Genomic DNA, 18,584 nt, shown 5'->3' with positions numbered 1-18,584 from the left:
TAATTTAAATTTGATTGAAAATAACGGTTAGTAAAAAATATCATTTTTTAAAATATATGTTAAATTGTATCTGTACCTTAAATATCCTACCAAAACATAGGGAAAATTCTTCTATATTTTTCATTTATTTATCTTCTTCCGACTTCTGAATTTGGTGGGGCATTTAGATGTTATTTGGTTCAAAACATGGATATTCCAAGATTATAATTCTAGGATTATAACCTGGACAACTTCTTATCTAAAAAAGACATTGCATAGTCGCTCTCAAGATACAACCAAAAAATGTATATTTTTGTATATATATACATTTATGTATGTTATAAACAAAAATATACAAATTTTTTATATAATTTTATGTCTACCGGATGTAAATAATTTCGGCCGCAAGCTAAAAGCGATCTTGCCCTAACTTATTCCACCTTCTATATGGGATAAGTTATATCAAGATTCTAGTATAAAAATAATACCGATAGCTAATACATCTAACTAAATATGGAACAAAATTCAACTAAAATTTTTATGGCTATAACCCACCTAATCCCTTAAACCAAACGGCTTAAGGTATTCATTGTTGGAAACTTGGAATGACGGATTTAAGACGAGAGTAGGCCAAGGGAGAAGAGAAGTGCAAAGATCATTGAATTTTCAATCTTCTTTTTCCACAACTCAATCAACTAATAGCGGATCAACTATATCAACTCCCAATTTTGTATCAACAATATGAATTCTCATTGTTTATGTTGCTTGATTTAAACCCAATCCAAATAATTGTATCTTAAAAAAAATTAGGAGTTATCAACAGTAGTCATTCAGCAACTGCATTAACCGATTTAGTTTCTGATATTAACTGTTTTGAAATTTTATTTAGCGTCTTAAAAACTTTATGAGTATACAATTTTGATTCTGGCCTGAATGACATTTCCAAGCTACAAACTTTTTAACGTTTGCAAATTTTGGGTTAATGTACCTAAATCAGGCGGGGGTGACAGTAAGTGGGCATTCATTCAAGAAAGAACTGAGTCATGAGGATCTAAAACATTATTTGATCCAATATGCTTGCACAAGGTTGAAACGAAAGCTCCATAAGGACTAAGGTCAAGTCACAATCTACAAAGAAACAGAGAAAGAAACCGCAGAGCATGATCTAAAAAGAAATTACCATTGTGCTGAATCCAAGGAGGGGAAGTCGTTCGCTGGAATATTACATTTACTCAAACTCAAGATGCATAGAAAACACAGAATAGAGCAAGCAAAAGGGCCATAAAAGATTGGAAGAAGCTAGGCAATCTCATCTCAAGTATCTGAGGTGATCTTTACCTCTTGCTGCGATCTTAGCCATATTGTACAAAAAGTTTCAAGCTCCTGATGCAACGCAATCAAATGTCCAGGGAGGCAGGATTTACAGAAGTTCGACTTCAACTTGGACGGGATGTTTCTCCTCCCATGTCGACTGCAGAAGTGCATACAAACATCACTCATTTCACTATGATCTGTGCAAATCATGCCAAGTATTTGAACAAGTTCGGGTTATCTTTGTCTCTCTCTAGGTAATCTCTAGTTATCAAATCTTCAATTCTCTTCTTGATAGCTTTGACGTCAGGCTGTGGAGTTTTTGAAACAAAGAAATTAGCTCAGCTAAACTTGAATAACAAACACTATAATTGAGTAGGAAAAGAACTCATCATGTGGATACCTTGAACATGCGTCCCAACTGCTCAACACACTCCATGACTAGTTGCTGGTAGCCCAATACTTTACGACTCTTCATAATACGCACAATTGAAGCATCTATAGCATACCGCCTATCCTTGTCAACATCTTCAATTACCTTTTTCTTCTCATCCACAGGCGGGAGAGGTATCTGCATTATCATTACACCAAAACCCTCACAGTTCAGTAACGTAGCGCAACAACTCAGAATAGAAAGGTTAACTTAACTCGTCACTAATTATACCTTGATCCTCCTCATTTTGTCAGCGAACCTTGAGTTGAACTCAAAGACATCAGTTGGAGAAATCGTTTTGGTGCTTGGCTCCTTGAATAGAATCTTATATTTCGCACATGAAAGAGAATGAAGAAGCCGAACAACATCATCATCTGATAGGTTTAGTTGCGTCATGATTTCCTGATAACTCAATCTATCTGATGCATTAAATAGCAACAGAGCAGAAGCCTATGAAGACGGAGGACTAAGTTTCAATCTTATTTTCTCATTGATAATCTCATAATTAAAAGGCTTCATTAGTTAAGCCAATCTGGTCAACTAACCTGATAAGTAGTGACAACGAGCTCAATAGTCTTTGGCTCAAATTTTCCATTTATGTTGCAAGTGCCCAAAGAGTATATCCACGTCAGTTTCCTGTGCTTCGTTTTTGTTTGATAGAACTCCTTGAATACTTCAACGCACCTAACCTGATAATACATCAGCAGAAAATGTATCAGTGACATGTTGTTCAAGAAAACCAAGACAAATCAACTGCACAATGCCAATTAACAGATTGATATGATATACCATCTCTGCTGGGAGGTTGAGATCAAAAGACTTGTAGCTGGGCCAGAAGCCAGTAGTCAAGACAGTCACCGTCAAGTCAATTCCAGGATTGGCTGCTGGATTGTTGCTCAAATACTCCTCAAAGCTAGCTTGATTTTCTCTTGCCAATGTCAAATCAGTGACCTGTAGGAAGAGAAGAAGAACGTCACAAGAGAACAAAGCCTCAAATACAGCATAATAATCTGGATGGCGTACCATTCCTTCCATCTTTGATGTGAACTGGCCCCCACACTGCTGCTTCAACTTTGTCAGGATACTTCTCTCATGTTCATCATTGGCACTCTTATCAAATAACAACCGCCGGGCTAGCTTTTTCCTGGGAGACAAAAATCGGAAATCACCAAGTTGCAACAGAGAAGCTATCACTAAGTTGCAACAGAGAAGCTACTATCCTAGTAGTGGCTGAGAAGCACAGTAGTGGGGAACTCTACCTATAGAATTCTGCAAACAAGTCCTTATCACTAATATATGCTAGCAGCTTTACAACCTGCAAGTGAAATTTATTATCAGCTTTCTCCTGCTGCAGAGGCACGAAGAAAAAGCAGACGTTCTTGAGGGAAAGAAGGGGAAAGGGAGCTATGGAGCAAGAGCTCACCTTCTCCAGCGTCTCTTCAATGGCTTCATCACTCAATTTCTCACTCCCACCTTTTTTGAGAATGTTGTCGCAGAATGTGGCAAGAAGTTCAGCACTTGAGCTACCAGCAACACCCTTGTTGCAGAAGACTTCAAAAGCTTCTTTAAGTGCCTACAAAAGTAGAAAGTGATAAGGGGGGCAGATATTAGCAATCCTAATGCACGGAGTAGAAAAATTAAATTAGACAAAATGCCATGCTCCAATACATACCTTGTGAAAAAGTGTGTGGTTTTGGAAACAGTTATTCACATATGCCAAATATTTATCATGAAGCTCAATCACTTTCCGAACAAAAACCTGAAACTTCAGAAGTTCACCACCAAACACATATTCAAGGATCAGATAACAGATTTACTAAGGGATTACCTGTTCCTGCAAACCAACCACATCTCTCTTCTCTGCCTGTTGAAAAACAGTGGGTGATCAGATAGAATGCAAGACATTGAGCCATTTCTGTTAAAGGCATTCACAAAGGATCACCAGTCTCATCTTTTATAGAATGATCCACAAAAGATATCAAAACAACCAACTGACCATAACTATGACATTGTTCTAACCAGAAGAAGGGGGGAAAAGTTTAAATACATTTAAAAACGATCCATGACAAAAATCATTTGTTGGTTCCATAGAGGCAAGTGGCAATTGCTCGTGCTCGTTCTTTCAGGATAAGTATAAAAGTTGACACGGGTTTCTGTTTTAAAGAAACTTTTACTACCTCTTCGCAGTAACATTCCTAACCACCAAATTATCGATGGTCAAGTAGTGGAGGACAAATAAAGTAAACGAAACAACACAATCACAGAGATGAAACCAAACTTTGTGACTTCAAGCTTTTGATACCCAAAAAAAAAAGATGTTAACTAGAAATCTCTGAACAAAAATAATAAAAAGGCACAAACAGGAAAATTAAAATAAAAAGAATAGCAAGATGCTCTAATGTAGATATGGTGTTAACTAGAAATCTCTGGACAAAAAATCATCAAAAGGCACAAACAGGAAAAAATAAGAAGAATAGCAAGATGCTCTAATGTGCAATAAATTGCTAGTCTTACAAACAATGTAGGATGTGGTACACAATACAATATAGAACTCATCTCCCTTCTTAATGGATTACTGTTATGATTGTCTAGGTCACAGATATTGTCACTTTTTTCACTTGGTTTTCAATCACTTTGTACTTGATGCACTGTGCAGCAGCATGAGGGTTATTGAATTATGAAATTATAGATAGATATGTTAAATTATCTCTCCCCAGCCCCCTTTTTCTCAGTTCATAATAGATACATGTGTTAACTTATGAAATTAAGCTGATCAGACACTTGAATACAAGAACTTGGCATATTAAAATAGCAGAAAATTCTGGTTTGACTTGTTCCAAGTAAGCCAAACTGTTGAAACACTCAAATAAGGAAAGATACTGCTCAATACCAAAGAATTTGAGAAAAGGCTAAATCTACAAACCTTTTTGTTGCTAGCAGCATCTTCAGCCTGTTTTACCAAAGCTGTACCTTCAGCAGTAACATGCTGCATTGAGAAAACTAAGATAGATGAAGTAACTAACAATTATACAATTCAGGAAATGTGAGATAATTAGATCACAAACCTGCTTAAATATACTAGCCACAGGGTCTAAGCCTCGAGGAATCTTAGAAAAGAGCCTATACATCCTTGATAAATCTTCGACCTATCAAAATCATGATTTCATCAATGACCGCAAATTTTTCAAAAACCAGGACATTAAGACGCTGCAAAGTACCTTATCATCTCTTAGTAATGCATGGCATCCAGAGTGCTCCTTCTCAAGAAGTTGAGTGGCATACACAGACAACAACTCATGTTGTACTTTCTGTAGAAAGCTAAGAGTAGTAAAGTTGCAACTAATAGAATGCTGATACGCCAGATCCAAAAAGATGGGAACAACAAAAACTATATTTGTCTATAACGGATGCAGTTAGAAACATCCTCCATCTTTATGGCTCGAGTCCCAGTAAAGCAAAAAGATTAAGAGCTAGAATGGACCTCTAGCAACTTTGTCTCACTACTTGAATGGAGATAATGAGAGACCCTATCCTTCTCCCGTTTCAGGCACTCCTCGGCCTAAAGGAACATTGACAAGTACGTAGGTTAACATATGACGTTAACCAGAAAAAGGATAGATAGAAGTAGCAACGGAGAGAGAGAGTGATAGAATTAAGGGGTCGCATACGCGGTATACTAACTTTCAGCATATAATCTGGACATGAATCTTCAAGGATCCAGTTAGAAGCTTTGCGAGAATAATAAGCCGCCGTGTCCTTGAGCATTGCAGCTTCAAAATCGTTCTCATAATAATCCATTTGGCCCATTCCAATTTCAACAAATATGTCTAGCACATTCTTCAGTAGAGCTCTATCAATTTGCTCTCCCTCACGCTCTTGATCAATCTGATTAGATGATTGGTATTACTCAATCAAAAGGAAAAAAAAAAGGTAATGAAAACTCAAAGGAAGCCAAAGAGATACCAGAGATATGACAGCATCCCTGACTTTGCCATTCAACTCTTGGTAGACCTGAAATAGCAAACAGTCGCCAGTAAGATGAATGATATAATCTTTTAGTAAAAGGACCTGCCAGCAGATGAGTATATATTGCCAAACTAAAACCCAAATCCTAAAAGAGGCTAAAACCAGAAAACTGAATTGAAAGTCATAATAGAAGCCATGAGCTGAACTCAGTGCTTGATAATTTAACCAAGGAATCAGGTGAAGATGTATTATTAGATGACAACAGAAGCAAAATTCTGATTAGAAGAGGAAAAGAGAGGGAGAACCATAAATTACCAGATCGCGGAAGCAAGTTAGTCCAACTTCATTAAGCCCTGGCAGAGATCTCCGGGCAATGAAATAGCGGTCAAGATAATGGAAGAAACGTGATAACCATCTGACCATAACCTTATGGTTCGACCACCTTTTTACTAGCTCTCGCAACATGAACTCGTCATGTTTTTCTCTCAGAGAAGGCAATACCTGATCCAGAAGTAGCACTATTAAAATGATATTTAAGAATGTCAAGATATAATTAGTTGGAGAAACAAACAATTAGGTAAACAAACTTTAAGCCAAATTTGAGTTTTCCAAGATTTTAACCTCTTAAGTGAAATTGCATGCCTAAATTAACAAACAAAGAAATCCATGGAAGTTAGCTGTATTTTGTAACATTTCTCCACTTGCCCCTTCGGCCTTCCCCTTTTCCTATTATATTCTAGGTGATGAAGAAGAAGCAAGAACAGCTTTCTAAATTTAAATCTAATACAATGTAACTCCTCTTTTAAAAATCAAATTTAGCAATAGTGTGAATGAAAATTAAAAATACTACGCTTGTCGAAAAAGCAGCTTCTGAATTAAATTCAGATCCTAAACAAACCTGTTAATGCTATAGAGGTCCCAGTATTAAATGTTTTGACACATGTAATCATAGAGTGCACCAAGAACATTACCCGCACTAAGCCCTCTCAGCTTACATGTTCAAAATCCAAACATAAAGATGCAACAAAAAGGTTCGCCAGACTCAGTTGTATGATAATGGGAAAAACATCATTTTATAAGAGTCAACCAACATACAAAGAGAGCAAACATCCCGGAATGATACATAGATAGAAAACATCCCAGAAAAAATAAAAATAATGCTTATTCAGCTCCTTTTTCCTCCTTTCTTATACCTCATTAATGCTAATAAAGTGAAATGTGAGTGAAAACCACAGCTACCCTTACCGTTGCTGTGATATATTCTTCAAAAGATTCACGATATTTGTCATATAGCTGTTGAGAGTAATCATGTGGAGGCTTCTGAGTACACATATTGTAAATTGTCCTGTTAGTAGAATTAAGGAGACAAAAGGTGAACCAAATCCAAGTTATCTACAACATCAAACCCCAAACAGTGTGGGTAAAAGGATACGTGTACAGCATCATATAGTCCTCTGAGCTAAATTGTGGCTCTGGCAGCCCTTCTAGAATGTTTTTCAGCTTTGTAATGCCCCTTTGCATGAATTGCCATCCCTGGTCTAAATCGATTGTGGTACGCTGATTCATTGTAATTTCAATATCTTCACAATTCAACAGAATGCAACCCTACTCAAATTTCAAACACCTGTGGAGTTTCCAGACTAAATCATATCATCAACTAAACTCAACAAAAGCTAATAAGAAAATCAAGCAATCTTTAAGCCAGTAAGAAAATCAGATCAGATTAATATTTGGCTTTATTGTTGAGAAGAAAGGAATGTTTGACAACACTGGTGCTCTTATGAAATCCTCAAAATCTGATGTTGGCAGGCTACAAACATGGCTTCATTGATGAAATATGGAGCAGAATATTTGGGTTTCAAGGCATCAAAGTTGCAACGGGTACCATATATAGTATAAGGGCCTGTTAAGAATGATGCATGCTTGAAGCGCACAAGTACCTTGAGGCATTTCTGGGTCGCAAGAAAGAGGGAGTAGTAGAATATGACTAAAAATCAACAAAAACAACAACAAACCCAGTAAAATCCTACAAGAGGGGTCTGGGGAGGCTAGCGTGTACGCATACCTTACCTCTGCTATGAAGGTAGAGCAGACGTTTCCGATAGACCCCGTTCAAGGAATTATGACTAAACATCAAGAACATAAAAACAGAATTACGTATTTGGAGGCTTAAAATTCAAGCAATACGGAGAAAGAAGAATATAAAGTAGTACCAAGAATAAAATCCAATAAAACTTAGTCATCACCAGTAGAACTGCATAAAAAGAACAAATCGAAGGTCAGTCACTGGAATACTCCGAATTACCCACAGTTATAAATGTCCATACTGGCAAATCTAGTGGGTTGTTTATTGCTTCAATATCATTTTGGTCTTTTGAAGATCATTTACCCCTCTGAACTAGATATTTAGTCATAGAGGAATAGGACTTTCAGTATGATGTATTATAGAGCACAAATGAAAAATATATGTGATTGAACAAGTCCAAAATTTAAAAAGTGCTGAAATAAGCCTAAAGTAAAAGTAGTAAAGAAACAGGGTATATTGTGAGCACCTAATTTTGAGGTGTGACAGATATCACCATATCACAGAGAGAGGCCTACAAGAGTATGATACGACCTACATGACCGGGAAAAAAAACCCTAAGACCTCATTCACTATCCATATTTACTTGCCGAAAATGTCTGAAATGATATTTCATAACTAAATAACCCACAAGTCATAGTTCTCTCTGTTTCTTTCTTTATTCAGCTATTCATGTGAGCTTGCTACTTGTTCATGCTTATTGCCCAGTGAAAAGGAATTCTACTCTAAGTTCCATTTACAAATCGATTCAGCAATTTTTTAGCAATGCTCTTAGCGCTCTTTGTCCAGAATCCGGAATTTTTCCCAGAAACTGCAGGTACCAACACAGTAATAGCATTTTGGTGGCATGAGACATGCCGGCTGGTACCATATGATATATCTGTAAAGCAGTAATTGAGTGACAGAAACACACAACATAATTACTTGATCCCTACCGATCCTGACATGGTTCCAGGAGACCCTGACTTGATAGGAATTCCATAACCAACTTGCTGACCAAGTTATTCCTAGGGCCATATAAACTAGAGCTACCGAAATTAAACATTTTGCCCCAACAAAACACGAGCTAACGCTATTCAACATTTTTCAGGGTTCCACCCAAGAAAGAAAAAATGTATACAACATTTTTTTCTCATAAAAGTATATAAATAAGAAGTTAAGTTCTATGCACTAATGGTGTTAAAATATTTACAGAATCAAGTCATTTATTAGATAATTATAGGTAAATCTCTAGATAAACATTAATTGATAATCTGGTAAAAATGGTAACTAACTTGCTATCACCAATTAAAATTCACTTATGGTGTATATAACTTAAATCCTATAAATCAGAAAAATAAATAGAACTGAGAAAATAAAAAAGTAAACACACATCTAAGACCACAGAAAAGTGTGTGAACACTAAAGTTTCACGCCGTTGATGAAATATTAAAACTCCGGGAATCAGTGCTTCGTATTGAATAGCTAGTTTACATGAATGCGGTGAATAATTGCAACAAATAATAACCAGGAAATGGAACTCAAACCCTACTAGTAATCAACACTAAACCTCCACTAAACCTAACCAACGAAAGTACAAAAACTCTTAATCTCAGAATCAATAATAGAATAAAAAAAACAACAATACTTAAAACCTTACAACAGAATAAAACTATTCCATCAATCACAGCTCTGAAGATCGCCGCAAATAAACCACAACATAACAACACAGTTTCAACAACTACTCGAAATAAAAAAGAGCAATAACAAAATCAATCAGAAGCTAAAGAAAAAGCAACAAAACTAACCGCCGCATCAACTATGCATCATACATATAATACATACATACACATGTGTCTATACATACATGTGAACATATACATGTACATCGAATCGGAGCTCATAATTTAACTGAAAAATATACCGAAGATGTCGCCGGAGAGAGAGAAGGAGTTCGCCGGAGAAGTGATCGGAGAGTCTAGAGCCGACGAGGGCACGCGATGGAAGTGAGAAAATGCATTGATGAGAGGAAGAGAATCGGGTAAGATGTGAATCTCTCTCTCTTCCCCCTTTTATGCATTTTTCCTGTTTCCTCCAAAAGTTCCCACATACTTCTGATTATTTTCATTTTTGCCGCGGTAATTTCTTCGGTTTTTCATTGCGGCTTAATTGCAATTTCAGCCCTTCCATTTCTGGTTTTGTGCATTTCTATCTCATGTACTTAAATCTAAATTTGTTTTGTGGCAATTTTATTATTTTTAGAATAGATAAGAGCACAATGACTACTCTCCAGCCGAGGGTCTATCAGAAATAGTTTTTCTACCCTCAAGTTAGGAGGAAGGTATGCGTATACATTACCCTCCCAGACTCGACTTGTGGAAACTCGATGGGTTTGTTGTTGTTTATAAAAGCACAATTGTTTACCCGTATAATGGTACAGATGAATTTGTAACGTGGTTTATAGACAAGTGAATCGATTTGACCCAAAAATACGAAATGAATAAGAATAGAAATAAGATTATGAAATAAGATTAAATGAAATGCAAGTGTGGCTAGGTGTTCAGCTTCTCCGATAGCAGCGGCAAGAATATAATTAAGAATGAAATAAAGAAAGCAGTTCTGTAGAATGAGAGTAGATTATAGTTTTTTCGTACAGAATGTTTTCTTCCTACAAATGATGCGAACTCCCCTATTTATAGCTTTATTTAGGGAGACAAGATCCTCAAATCAAGCTCCTATTGAATGAAAATAAAAGTGTCATTGATGACTACATAACGGTTGGCTATAAATGCAGATATTCTCTGTAATGGGAGCCAATTGAATGTTATCTGATGATAATATTTTGAATCTTTGTTATCAGTTACTCTGACTTCAGGATACATTCAGCACAGGTCGCATGCTTGCATCCGGTGCCAGCTGTTTACTGACTCACGCCCTACCTGTCTTTAGCCCCATATGTCACTTCGTCGTTTGCCCAACTATCACTGACCAACTTTACCCCATACAGATAGTCCCCCTACTTTCCAGTGACGCAACTCAGTGTTACCAAGAAGTAGATAAGAGTTTTTTTCTTGGAGAGAAAGTTCCTAAATGGCCTCTGACACTTGAAAGGATGCACATCTTCTCGTATTTAATGACCCGAACATGTGTTATTCCGTGATTCAACCAATATTTCTGCCAGCTTTTTAGGTAAGCATGACCACGATTTTTGTCATCTATAACTTTTATACTACTTCTTATTTTTACTCTTTACTTTTACAACTTCCTCTTCTTCTCCAACTTACCTTAGAACCCTACTTGCAAACTTCAACTTTCTCAATAAAATTTTCTTTCACAGATTTCTTACCGTCAACCTTCGAAAACTCTACTCTTCTCTTCGGTGAAGGCTCAAAAAAGAACAAAACAAATAAGAACGATGTTGAGTCGGAACCTCCTAGCGTAAACACTATCATACCTCTTCATCTTAGCATGAAATCTAACCTTCAAGAACAAAAAAAACCTGCAAACCAGGGTTCATGTATGATCATACATGAGATTCCGACTTTGGGCCCTTTCCAAACCAAGGTACATGTATGATTATACAGGGTTCATACATGTTTCTTCACCCCTAATGAGGTAGAAAGGGTCAACCTCTCCAAACTAGGGTTCATGCATGATTATACATACCCTTTCACTTGAGGAGTGGGTGAAGGAGTCGACTCAGTAATCTTAGAATTTTGCCACCGGTACCAAATCTGCTTGGCACAATTAGGCCCATACGTATGGCATACGATGGCTTGCCTCCGCTAATTGTGCTCTAAGACCGGGGAAAATCTAACTCTTGCACATGTGATGAACCTCTACTTCTCTAAGATCTTCCGCGGGGGTGTGCTAAAACTCAGCAAATGCAGTCATCATGCCCTTATCAACAACGCCGATGATAATAACGATCGTTGATGGATGGAATGGTTCGTTGTCATTGCTACCAGGGTCCATGGACATCCTCCCGACCATAACGCCTGCTATTCCTGAATCATGGAACCTTTTTCGTAAGTCTTCAAGTATCTCTTTTCTTTCCATGTTTTTTAAAATACCTTCCTTTGTTACTAACTTTATACTTTCCATATTCCAGCTACTCATTGGAAACTACCATGGGTTCAAGATCTGGCCCAATGTGTACAAAATTCTTTGGATATTACTACACTAGAATCCCAAAGGTGGAAAGAAATGGCTCCCAAATATGGATGAAAAGCCATAAACCATGGTAAACAAAGATTCTTACTTCCTTCAATCTTACCAAATAACATAGAAACAGTTTATTAATTGCCTTTTTTGTACCACACAGGATTTTTAAAGGGATCCGTTGTCTGTCCTGACATCGAGGCTCTTGATGACCCGATGAAAGCTTAACCGGAGGAGAGCTCGCGAATCTCCTTGCACTTCTGGTGAAGGTACCACCTCCCAGAGTCCCCAGCCCAAAAATAAGAAACCAAAGAGGAAGTGTACCTCCTCGACTGGGAGTCAAGAGAAGAGAGTGAAAAAAATACCAACCGGGCCGGCCACAATGGTCCTTGATGAAGAAGAAACCGATGATGAAACGGCTCCTCTTCAAAGAAAAAAAAGATCTTCATCATCTCAACTGGATGCTCATTCAGGAGAGCTTCAAACTCTACCACCAGAAGAAGTTCAAGAACTCTGGGGGGGGGGATGGAAATAGCCGAAAACACTTCATATCGCTTTAAAGTCCCACAGTTGTTTCTGATCAAAGGAGTTCAATCCCTGACCTCCTTCCACCGCCAAATTCTGATCTAATAACAACTACCTCTCCACCTACACCAGCTGCTTCTTCTCCACCGACCCCAGCTGAACAAATAGAAAATGCCCCTTCTCTACCGTCGGTCGACCATGGAAATTTGGGAAATACTTACTCGATACCCACTCAAGACCCTCATAGAAAATGAAGCGTCATCCTTTCAATTTTGAATGAGTCCATATACTTTCCAAGCCGGTGAAGCTTGCCAATTATCTGAAGCTGTTGATATTAAATAAAGATTGGAGAAAAATGGACTCTCTTTCTACGGAGTGTCTGATAAACAATAGTATGCACTATTCGGTGTAGGTATCAATCTAACTTTCTTCTATCTCCTTTCAATTTATACTTTTCACTAATAACCTTAGATCTAATCTTTTTTAGGACAACCTTCTTGCTTTCGAGGGCATGAAAAGGTTGATTTTGGACAAGCAAGAGCTTACTTCAGAATGAGATCAACTTCTAGCCAACAGAATCAGCTTGTTGAGTGCCTCCCGGTGTTGGAGGCAAAAAATTACTCAAATAGATGATCTCGAGGCTCGGCTGCAGCAATCTGAATGGCTCACAACCAGGAAGCTGCCCAGCTACATGAAACACTTAAGGAAGCAAAGGCTAAATGGAATGAACTTCATGATACAATGATTGTTGCTGCCGAGCGTGAGTCTGCCTTCATGGAACAAGTTAATAACTTGGAGGCTAGCTTATGCTCCAAAACCGAGGAGGCCAATGCTGCCAAGGAGAAGAGAGCAAGAATGGAAAAAAGACTCAAAAGGGTCATGGAGCAAAATCAATTTCATTCAAGCACCAATATCGAACTTGACTCCAAAATCCAAAATCAGCATTATTGATGGCATGTTAGAAACACGTGTTTTAGCTGTATTTTGCACTCTAATTACTGAACTTTATGTGGGTTTGAGCTTAAATGATAGTGAATTACACTTATTACGTATTTTATGCCTTTCAGGAAGTGATTCCGAGTTAAAAAGATAATCGGAAGCTAAATCAAACAATTATGAGCTTTGAAATCTGAGTAAAAGCCCAAGGAATTAAACTGGGAACGCGTTTGGGGGTCGAGGACTGAGTCTGGATATCAAAAAAATGAAGAAAACAATTTACTCTGGAAAATTTACACAGTCGCACCGCATGGGTGGTGCATGGGGCGGCGCGACAGTGTATTTTGCTGTTGTCCGTCGCGCCTGTGCAATTTTTACAGAGTATTTTTCTGTTTCGGCTTGAAAAGGGTAGTTTCGTCTGGACCTGCTCCTACATGGTATAATTACACTAAAAATATGTTTTTGAAGGGACTTTTGACCTCGAAAGATTAGAAGAGCATTGGAGACTCAAAGCGCAAGGATTCATCATTCTTTCCTCAACTCAACACCCGAGTTTAGATTAAATTCATATTTTCTTATTATTCAACTTTATCTGTGATGACTTTCTCCGTGATTATGGAGTAGTTTACCTTAGGGTTTGACGGATATGGTATTTTGATTGATATTTATGGATTTTAACTCTAGTTCTTTGCTTGAATTCGTTTATGGAGATTTGAATTGATTGCAACTTTATTCACCGGTTTATTTAATTGAAAGAGGAATATTTTGGTGATTATCTTTGAATTATTTTATTTGATTTAATTCAGTGATTCTTTTAAGTAATCGAAAGAGTTTGTTGAATCGTTGATTAAATCAAGTTAGGAGCATATTCGAGAGACGCTTTCCTGAAGACTAATCCATTAACACATGCTTGCATATTTTCACAATGATTTATATTAGTTCACCTCGTAGAGTTAAGATTTAATTGAGAGAGGAGTCTTGGCTACACGTTTGAACTAATCATCGAGTGAATTCGTGAGAATCATTAGAGCATTAGAGTGAATTGAACTAGAGTTAAATCCCAAATAGCTATCTTGCACATATCTTGTCATGACCCTTATTTCTCCCATTGATATTTCGGTATTGCTCAACTCTTGTCTTTCTATGACCACTTGTTAATTGTTTTAGTTTCATAATTAATTTTAGTTATTAATCATCCCAACCAAAGTGTTAATCATCCTGAATAGCGTTAAGCTAGAAATTACTTGAACATTGTTTAAATCCAATCCATGCGGAGACGATATTATACTATACTATCTTTGTCTAGCGAACATCAATTTCATGTTATATTTTGCGCTCGTAATATTTTGACGCCGTTGCCGGGGATTGACAATCAATAGTGTTCAAAATTAGATTTTTGTGCTAATTCATGAACCAATTTTATTTTGTTCTTCACGGATTTTCTCTTGTGTGCAGGGTGTTGTTGCACCCTATTTTGCACTAGTCAAGACAGGATTCAACTTGTGGTTTCTCTGTTGTTGATGAAAGAGAGTCGCCACCTAATATTTAAAGGTATCTTAGGGTACCTATTTAATTACTAAGTTATATTCATTATAAGTCTGCAAACTAGTGAGATTATGGGTAAGGGTTTTTGTTCTTCTAAGAGGAAGGTGTTAGGCACCCCTTAAAATCTACTTGAGGTACCTCCATATTTAAATGCCAATGAGGCCCTTTCAATGCAAACTAAATGCTATAGCATTGCCTACCACAAAATATACTTTTCTTCCTAACATAAGAACATATAATCCATATTGGATTACCAAACAAACATATATTATATGAATTCTAAAGGTCTGACTTCAAAACACATACAGGTAAAGAACAGAGGCATCATAAGCATACTACAAAGGTTTGAACATGAGAGGAGAACAATGTTCCTAGGAAAGGCAAAGCTATACAATAACAACTTAATATATATAGAGATTTCTTTTGTGTGGCAAACCTAGAGTGAACTGATGGATTTTGCTTTCAACACATACATAGGTTGATACTACTATCTTAACACTTTTTAAAGAGAATCAGCAATGAAAATACATGCAACACAGTCATGACTAATCATTTACAGAGGTTGTCAAAGACATCTAGGACATGATCAAGCCTTTCAATAAGTCTGCAGGTTCACAAATCAAAATATGGAATCCCTAAGGATCTCTACAAAATCATATTCCTAACAGTATTGACTTCAAACAAATCATCATGTTCAAATAGTATCAGCAAAGGTCTTTATAAGATCTTAGGGAGCCAGATTTGGTTTTAAAACTAACAAATGGGAAAAGGACTGGAGTGGTTATGGACAAGGTGTGAAATCAGGAGCTAAGTAAGTATTAAACAGGGACATGCAGTATTCAGTTAACTTACTTGAACACTTCAAATGCAATAATGATCTTATGTAGACAGGGAAACCTTACACATTTATAGAATTGGATTAAGCATGACATGAGGAAAAAGTTACAGATAAGGGAAAGATATTGCATTTGAACATGTTTAACTCAAACTTAAGTCTAGGTTAGTACATGAATATGAAAATGATCATGCTTCTATTTTTACAAGTTATCACTTGGTTATAGCAAAGTAACTATATCCTTTTTAAGGGAAGACAATCTTAAAAGATAAAATTCATGCCAGCTTTTTCAAAGATGAATGATAACCCCAAAGATAAGAGTTAGGAGATATGATACCAAGTAATCATGCAACTGAGGGTGTTGACTAATCAAGAAAACAATTAAGTTCAGTCTAACCAATTATCAGTCTTTATAACAAAGAGAAGAAACAGGATCATGATCGTATTATGAGGAAAGATAACTTAGCCTTAACAGATGTGTACAATAGGATTACTGGGAGAAGAGAAGATAGTTTATTCAAACAAGAGTAGATCAACAGAAGCAACAACAACTAGACAAAGTAAAAGTCCACAGTGGCTACTCGGAGGTAGTTTAAGAAACATAAGTAGAGAAGAAAGCATATAAACACTTATAGTTCATGCTTAAGGTTAAGAGACAGAGGATATAAACTTAAACACCTTCATATTTATCTTAGTTGTGATTATCAAATAACAAGCTCAACTTCAAGACACACAAGCTACAGAGATGCAACAGATAGGGATAAAGTTTACTGCAGATCAATGAAAAGCTATGAAGTTCATGCGAACACATAATAACTTAAACATGTAGACTGTGGAAATTCAGGAACAAGAGATCAGCATGAATCAATTAATGGTTTAATCAATCATTGATTAAAGACTCAAGGTAGGAAAAATAATCACAAGTAGTCATTAAACTTAGCAGAACACACGCATTAACATACTGAACATCATAAAACAAATGTAATACTCAGAATATAACTAACATATTTGCAGCATTCAAAAGAGATGAACAAAAAAGAAGAATGAGAGATGTGCTGGACTTTTTTGGAGCTGCAGACCAGACGAAGCTCTTTCTCAATTGCTTAAGACCCCAGAAACCCCAAGTTTGAACCAGCGACAATTCTTAGTTAATGAAAGAAAAGGAAACAGTAAGAATACCTTAGGCTTTGAATCCTAAATTTATTAGATGATTGAAACATTTTTGTTTTTCTTCAGTGGTTCGTGATGTTGTCTGTGATAGGTAAGAGCATTGAAGGCTCCTATTTATAGTACCACTTAAGGCTCTAGGGTTTCAAAAGAATTCAAATTAGATAGTGGAAGATGACGATGAGCTGATGATGTGAGCAATATTAGTGAAAATCTAAGGAGACAGAGTGAAATCAAAGTAGAGTAGAGGGGAAAACATCGAAGATTTTTACCTGAGAAGGGAGATTAATCGTTGAAGGCAGAGGACCATCGGGTAAACTCTATTGTCTAGAGGTCACTAAGTTTGATCTCTGGACATCGAATTCTCATGATGACCTATGAGAAGGAACTCCATGCATGCTCCGATTTGACAAAACACGAAGGAAAATCGAAGATTTGATATTGCGTCTTTGAGTCTAGGGTTTCAGGATTTAGATGTTTAAACTTTGTGATTGAAAATGGGAATTTGCAACAAGATTCACAGACTTCATGCTGCAAAAGGTAATTTCAAGCTCCGATTTGAATGAACATAGCAGAACCGAGATGATTTGAACTTTCGTCTTTGAGTCTAGGGTTAAGCTTTGGGGAATTTGAATTTGTGCGATGAAACGGGAATAAAATCGGCGAGATTCGCGATTGGGGAAGACAGAAAGGATGAATTCATGGTTGATTTGTTGATCTTGCATAAATTTGTGCAAGGTTTTGTGATTGATGGAGGTTGGAAGGACGAGAGAAAGAAGAGAGAAAAGGGGGGGGGGGGGGGCAGGGTCAATCGAGAATGATTGGGTTTTTGGGTTTGGGATTGTCCATCTCTAGGGATAAAATGGGTGAGGGAGATTTGGGCCGTTGGATCTTTAGATCAACGGCTCTGATAATTCGGGCTTTAACAATTTAAAATGACAAAATACATAGACTGTTGGATCTCTTAGGCTTTGACGGTTGAGATGAATCTGAAGATGTGTTTTAAATTAAAGAACAAATAAGAGATAAAATGTGGGTCGTTGATCTGATAGATTAATGGTCCAGATTTATTGTGCTTTCTTTGTGAGTGAGAGAGGCGAGTGGCGTGGCGCACTCTGATTGGTTTAGGGAGATGGACGTAGATCGCCAACCTGGAATGGAGGGGTCGTTTGGATTGGGTCAGATGAGGGGTTGGGCCTGGTATTGGGCCAAAGTTAATTTAAAAAATGACCATCTTGTGTTTAGTTGGAGATTTGCAATTGTAGCTTTTTGGTCTTCTAACCCTTTTAAAATTAATTTAAACAAACTTAATTATTTTAACTAAAATATAGTAAACTTATAATTACCAAACATATTACTAATTATTATAATTAATTATTTATGAATTACTTTGTCTTCTAAATTATAACACTAATTTGAAAAAAATAATCTAATTAATCAAAATTTGAGAAATAATTCATTAAGCTAATTATAAAGCCTAGATGTATTTTAGAAATTGCCTTAATGATATAAAAAGTAGAAAGTATATTTATAATTACATAATGTTAGTACTAGGTTATTAATTTCAAAACTAATACTTAATCAATTTTGTAAAATAGGTATTTATTGATAGAAAATACTTTCAAAACATTAATTGTAAATTATTAAGAATAAATAAATTAATT

The 18,584-nt window shown here is 36.6% G+C and overlaps 1 protein-coding gene across 17 annotated transcripts; it reads right to left on the bottom strand.

Moving 5' to 3' along the window:
* Positions 1 to 1,140: 1,140 nt before the first annotated feature.
* On the bottom strand, positions 1,141 to 9,877 carry LOC107807954 (cullin-1). 17 transcript variants are annotated; one of them, XM_016632418.2, is made up of 22 exons: positions 9,676 to 9,877; positions 7,903 to 7,943; positions 7,760 to 7,815; positions 7,122 to 7,313; positions 6,935 to 7,034; positions 6,005 to 6,190; positions 5,687 to 5,734; positions 5,405 to 5,608; positions 5,205 to 5,282; positions 4,942 to 5,031; positions 4,789 to 4,869; positions 4,647 to 4,709; positions 3,552 to 3,587; positions 3,396 to 3,488; positions 3,147 to 3,296; positions 2,983 to 3,038; positions 2,747 to 2,867; positions 2,513 to 2,674; positions 2,269 to 2,412; positions 1,955 to 2,173; positions 1,694 to 1,861; positions 1,141 to 1,601 (listed from the first exon to the last, which is right to left on the bottom strand). In XM_016632418.2, exons 4-22 carry the CDS (start codon positions 7,253 to 7,255, stop codon positions 1,500 to 1,502), a joined length of 2,235 nt encoding a protein of 744 aa, XP_016487904.1. In that variant the 5' UTR covers positions 7,256 to 7,313; positions 7,760 to 7,815; positions 7,903 to 7,943; positions 9,676 to 9,877; the 3' UTR covers positions 1,141 to 1,499. The 17 variants fall into 17 exon arrangements, with proteins under 17 accessions (XP_016487904.1, XP_016487908.1, XP_075085563.1 ...); XM_016632422.2 differs by having other exon boundaries at positions 3,396 to 3,482; XM_075229462.1 differs by having other exon boundaries at positions 3,396 to 3,482; positions 7,755 to 7,815; positions 9,676 to 9,857.
* Positions 9,878 to 18,584: the final 8,707 nt, after the last annotated feature.

The sequence above is a fragment of the Nicotiana tabacum genome, chromosome 14 (assembly GCF_000715075.1).
Source record: "Nicotiana tabacum cultivar K326 chromosome 14, ASM71507v2, whole genome shotgun sequence".
In the NCBI taxonomy this organism is placed as follows: domain Eukaryota; kingdom Viridiplantae; phylum Streptophyta; class Magnoliopsida; order Solanales; family Solanaceae; genus Nicotiana; species Nicotiana tabacum.
Note: the sequence above shows the minus strand (reverse complement) of the source record. Positions and strands in the feature narration are given on the sequence as shown.

Excerpts from the sequence above, each read along its gene's own strand:
- LOC107807954 (XM_016632418.2), bottom strand. The coding sequence starts at position 7,255 with ATGAATCAGCGTACCACAATCGATTTAGACCAGGGATGGCAATTCATG. Across the intron at positions 4,870-4,941 it reads CATTACTAAGAGATGATAAG|GTCGAAGATTTATCAAGGAT; the intron begins GTACTTTGCAGC and ends TGATTTTGATAG. Across the intron at positions 4,710-4,788 it reads TGGCTAGTATATTTAAGCAG|CATGTTACTGCTGAAGGTAC; the intron begins GTTTGTGATCTA and ends TTCTCAATGCAG.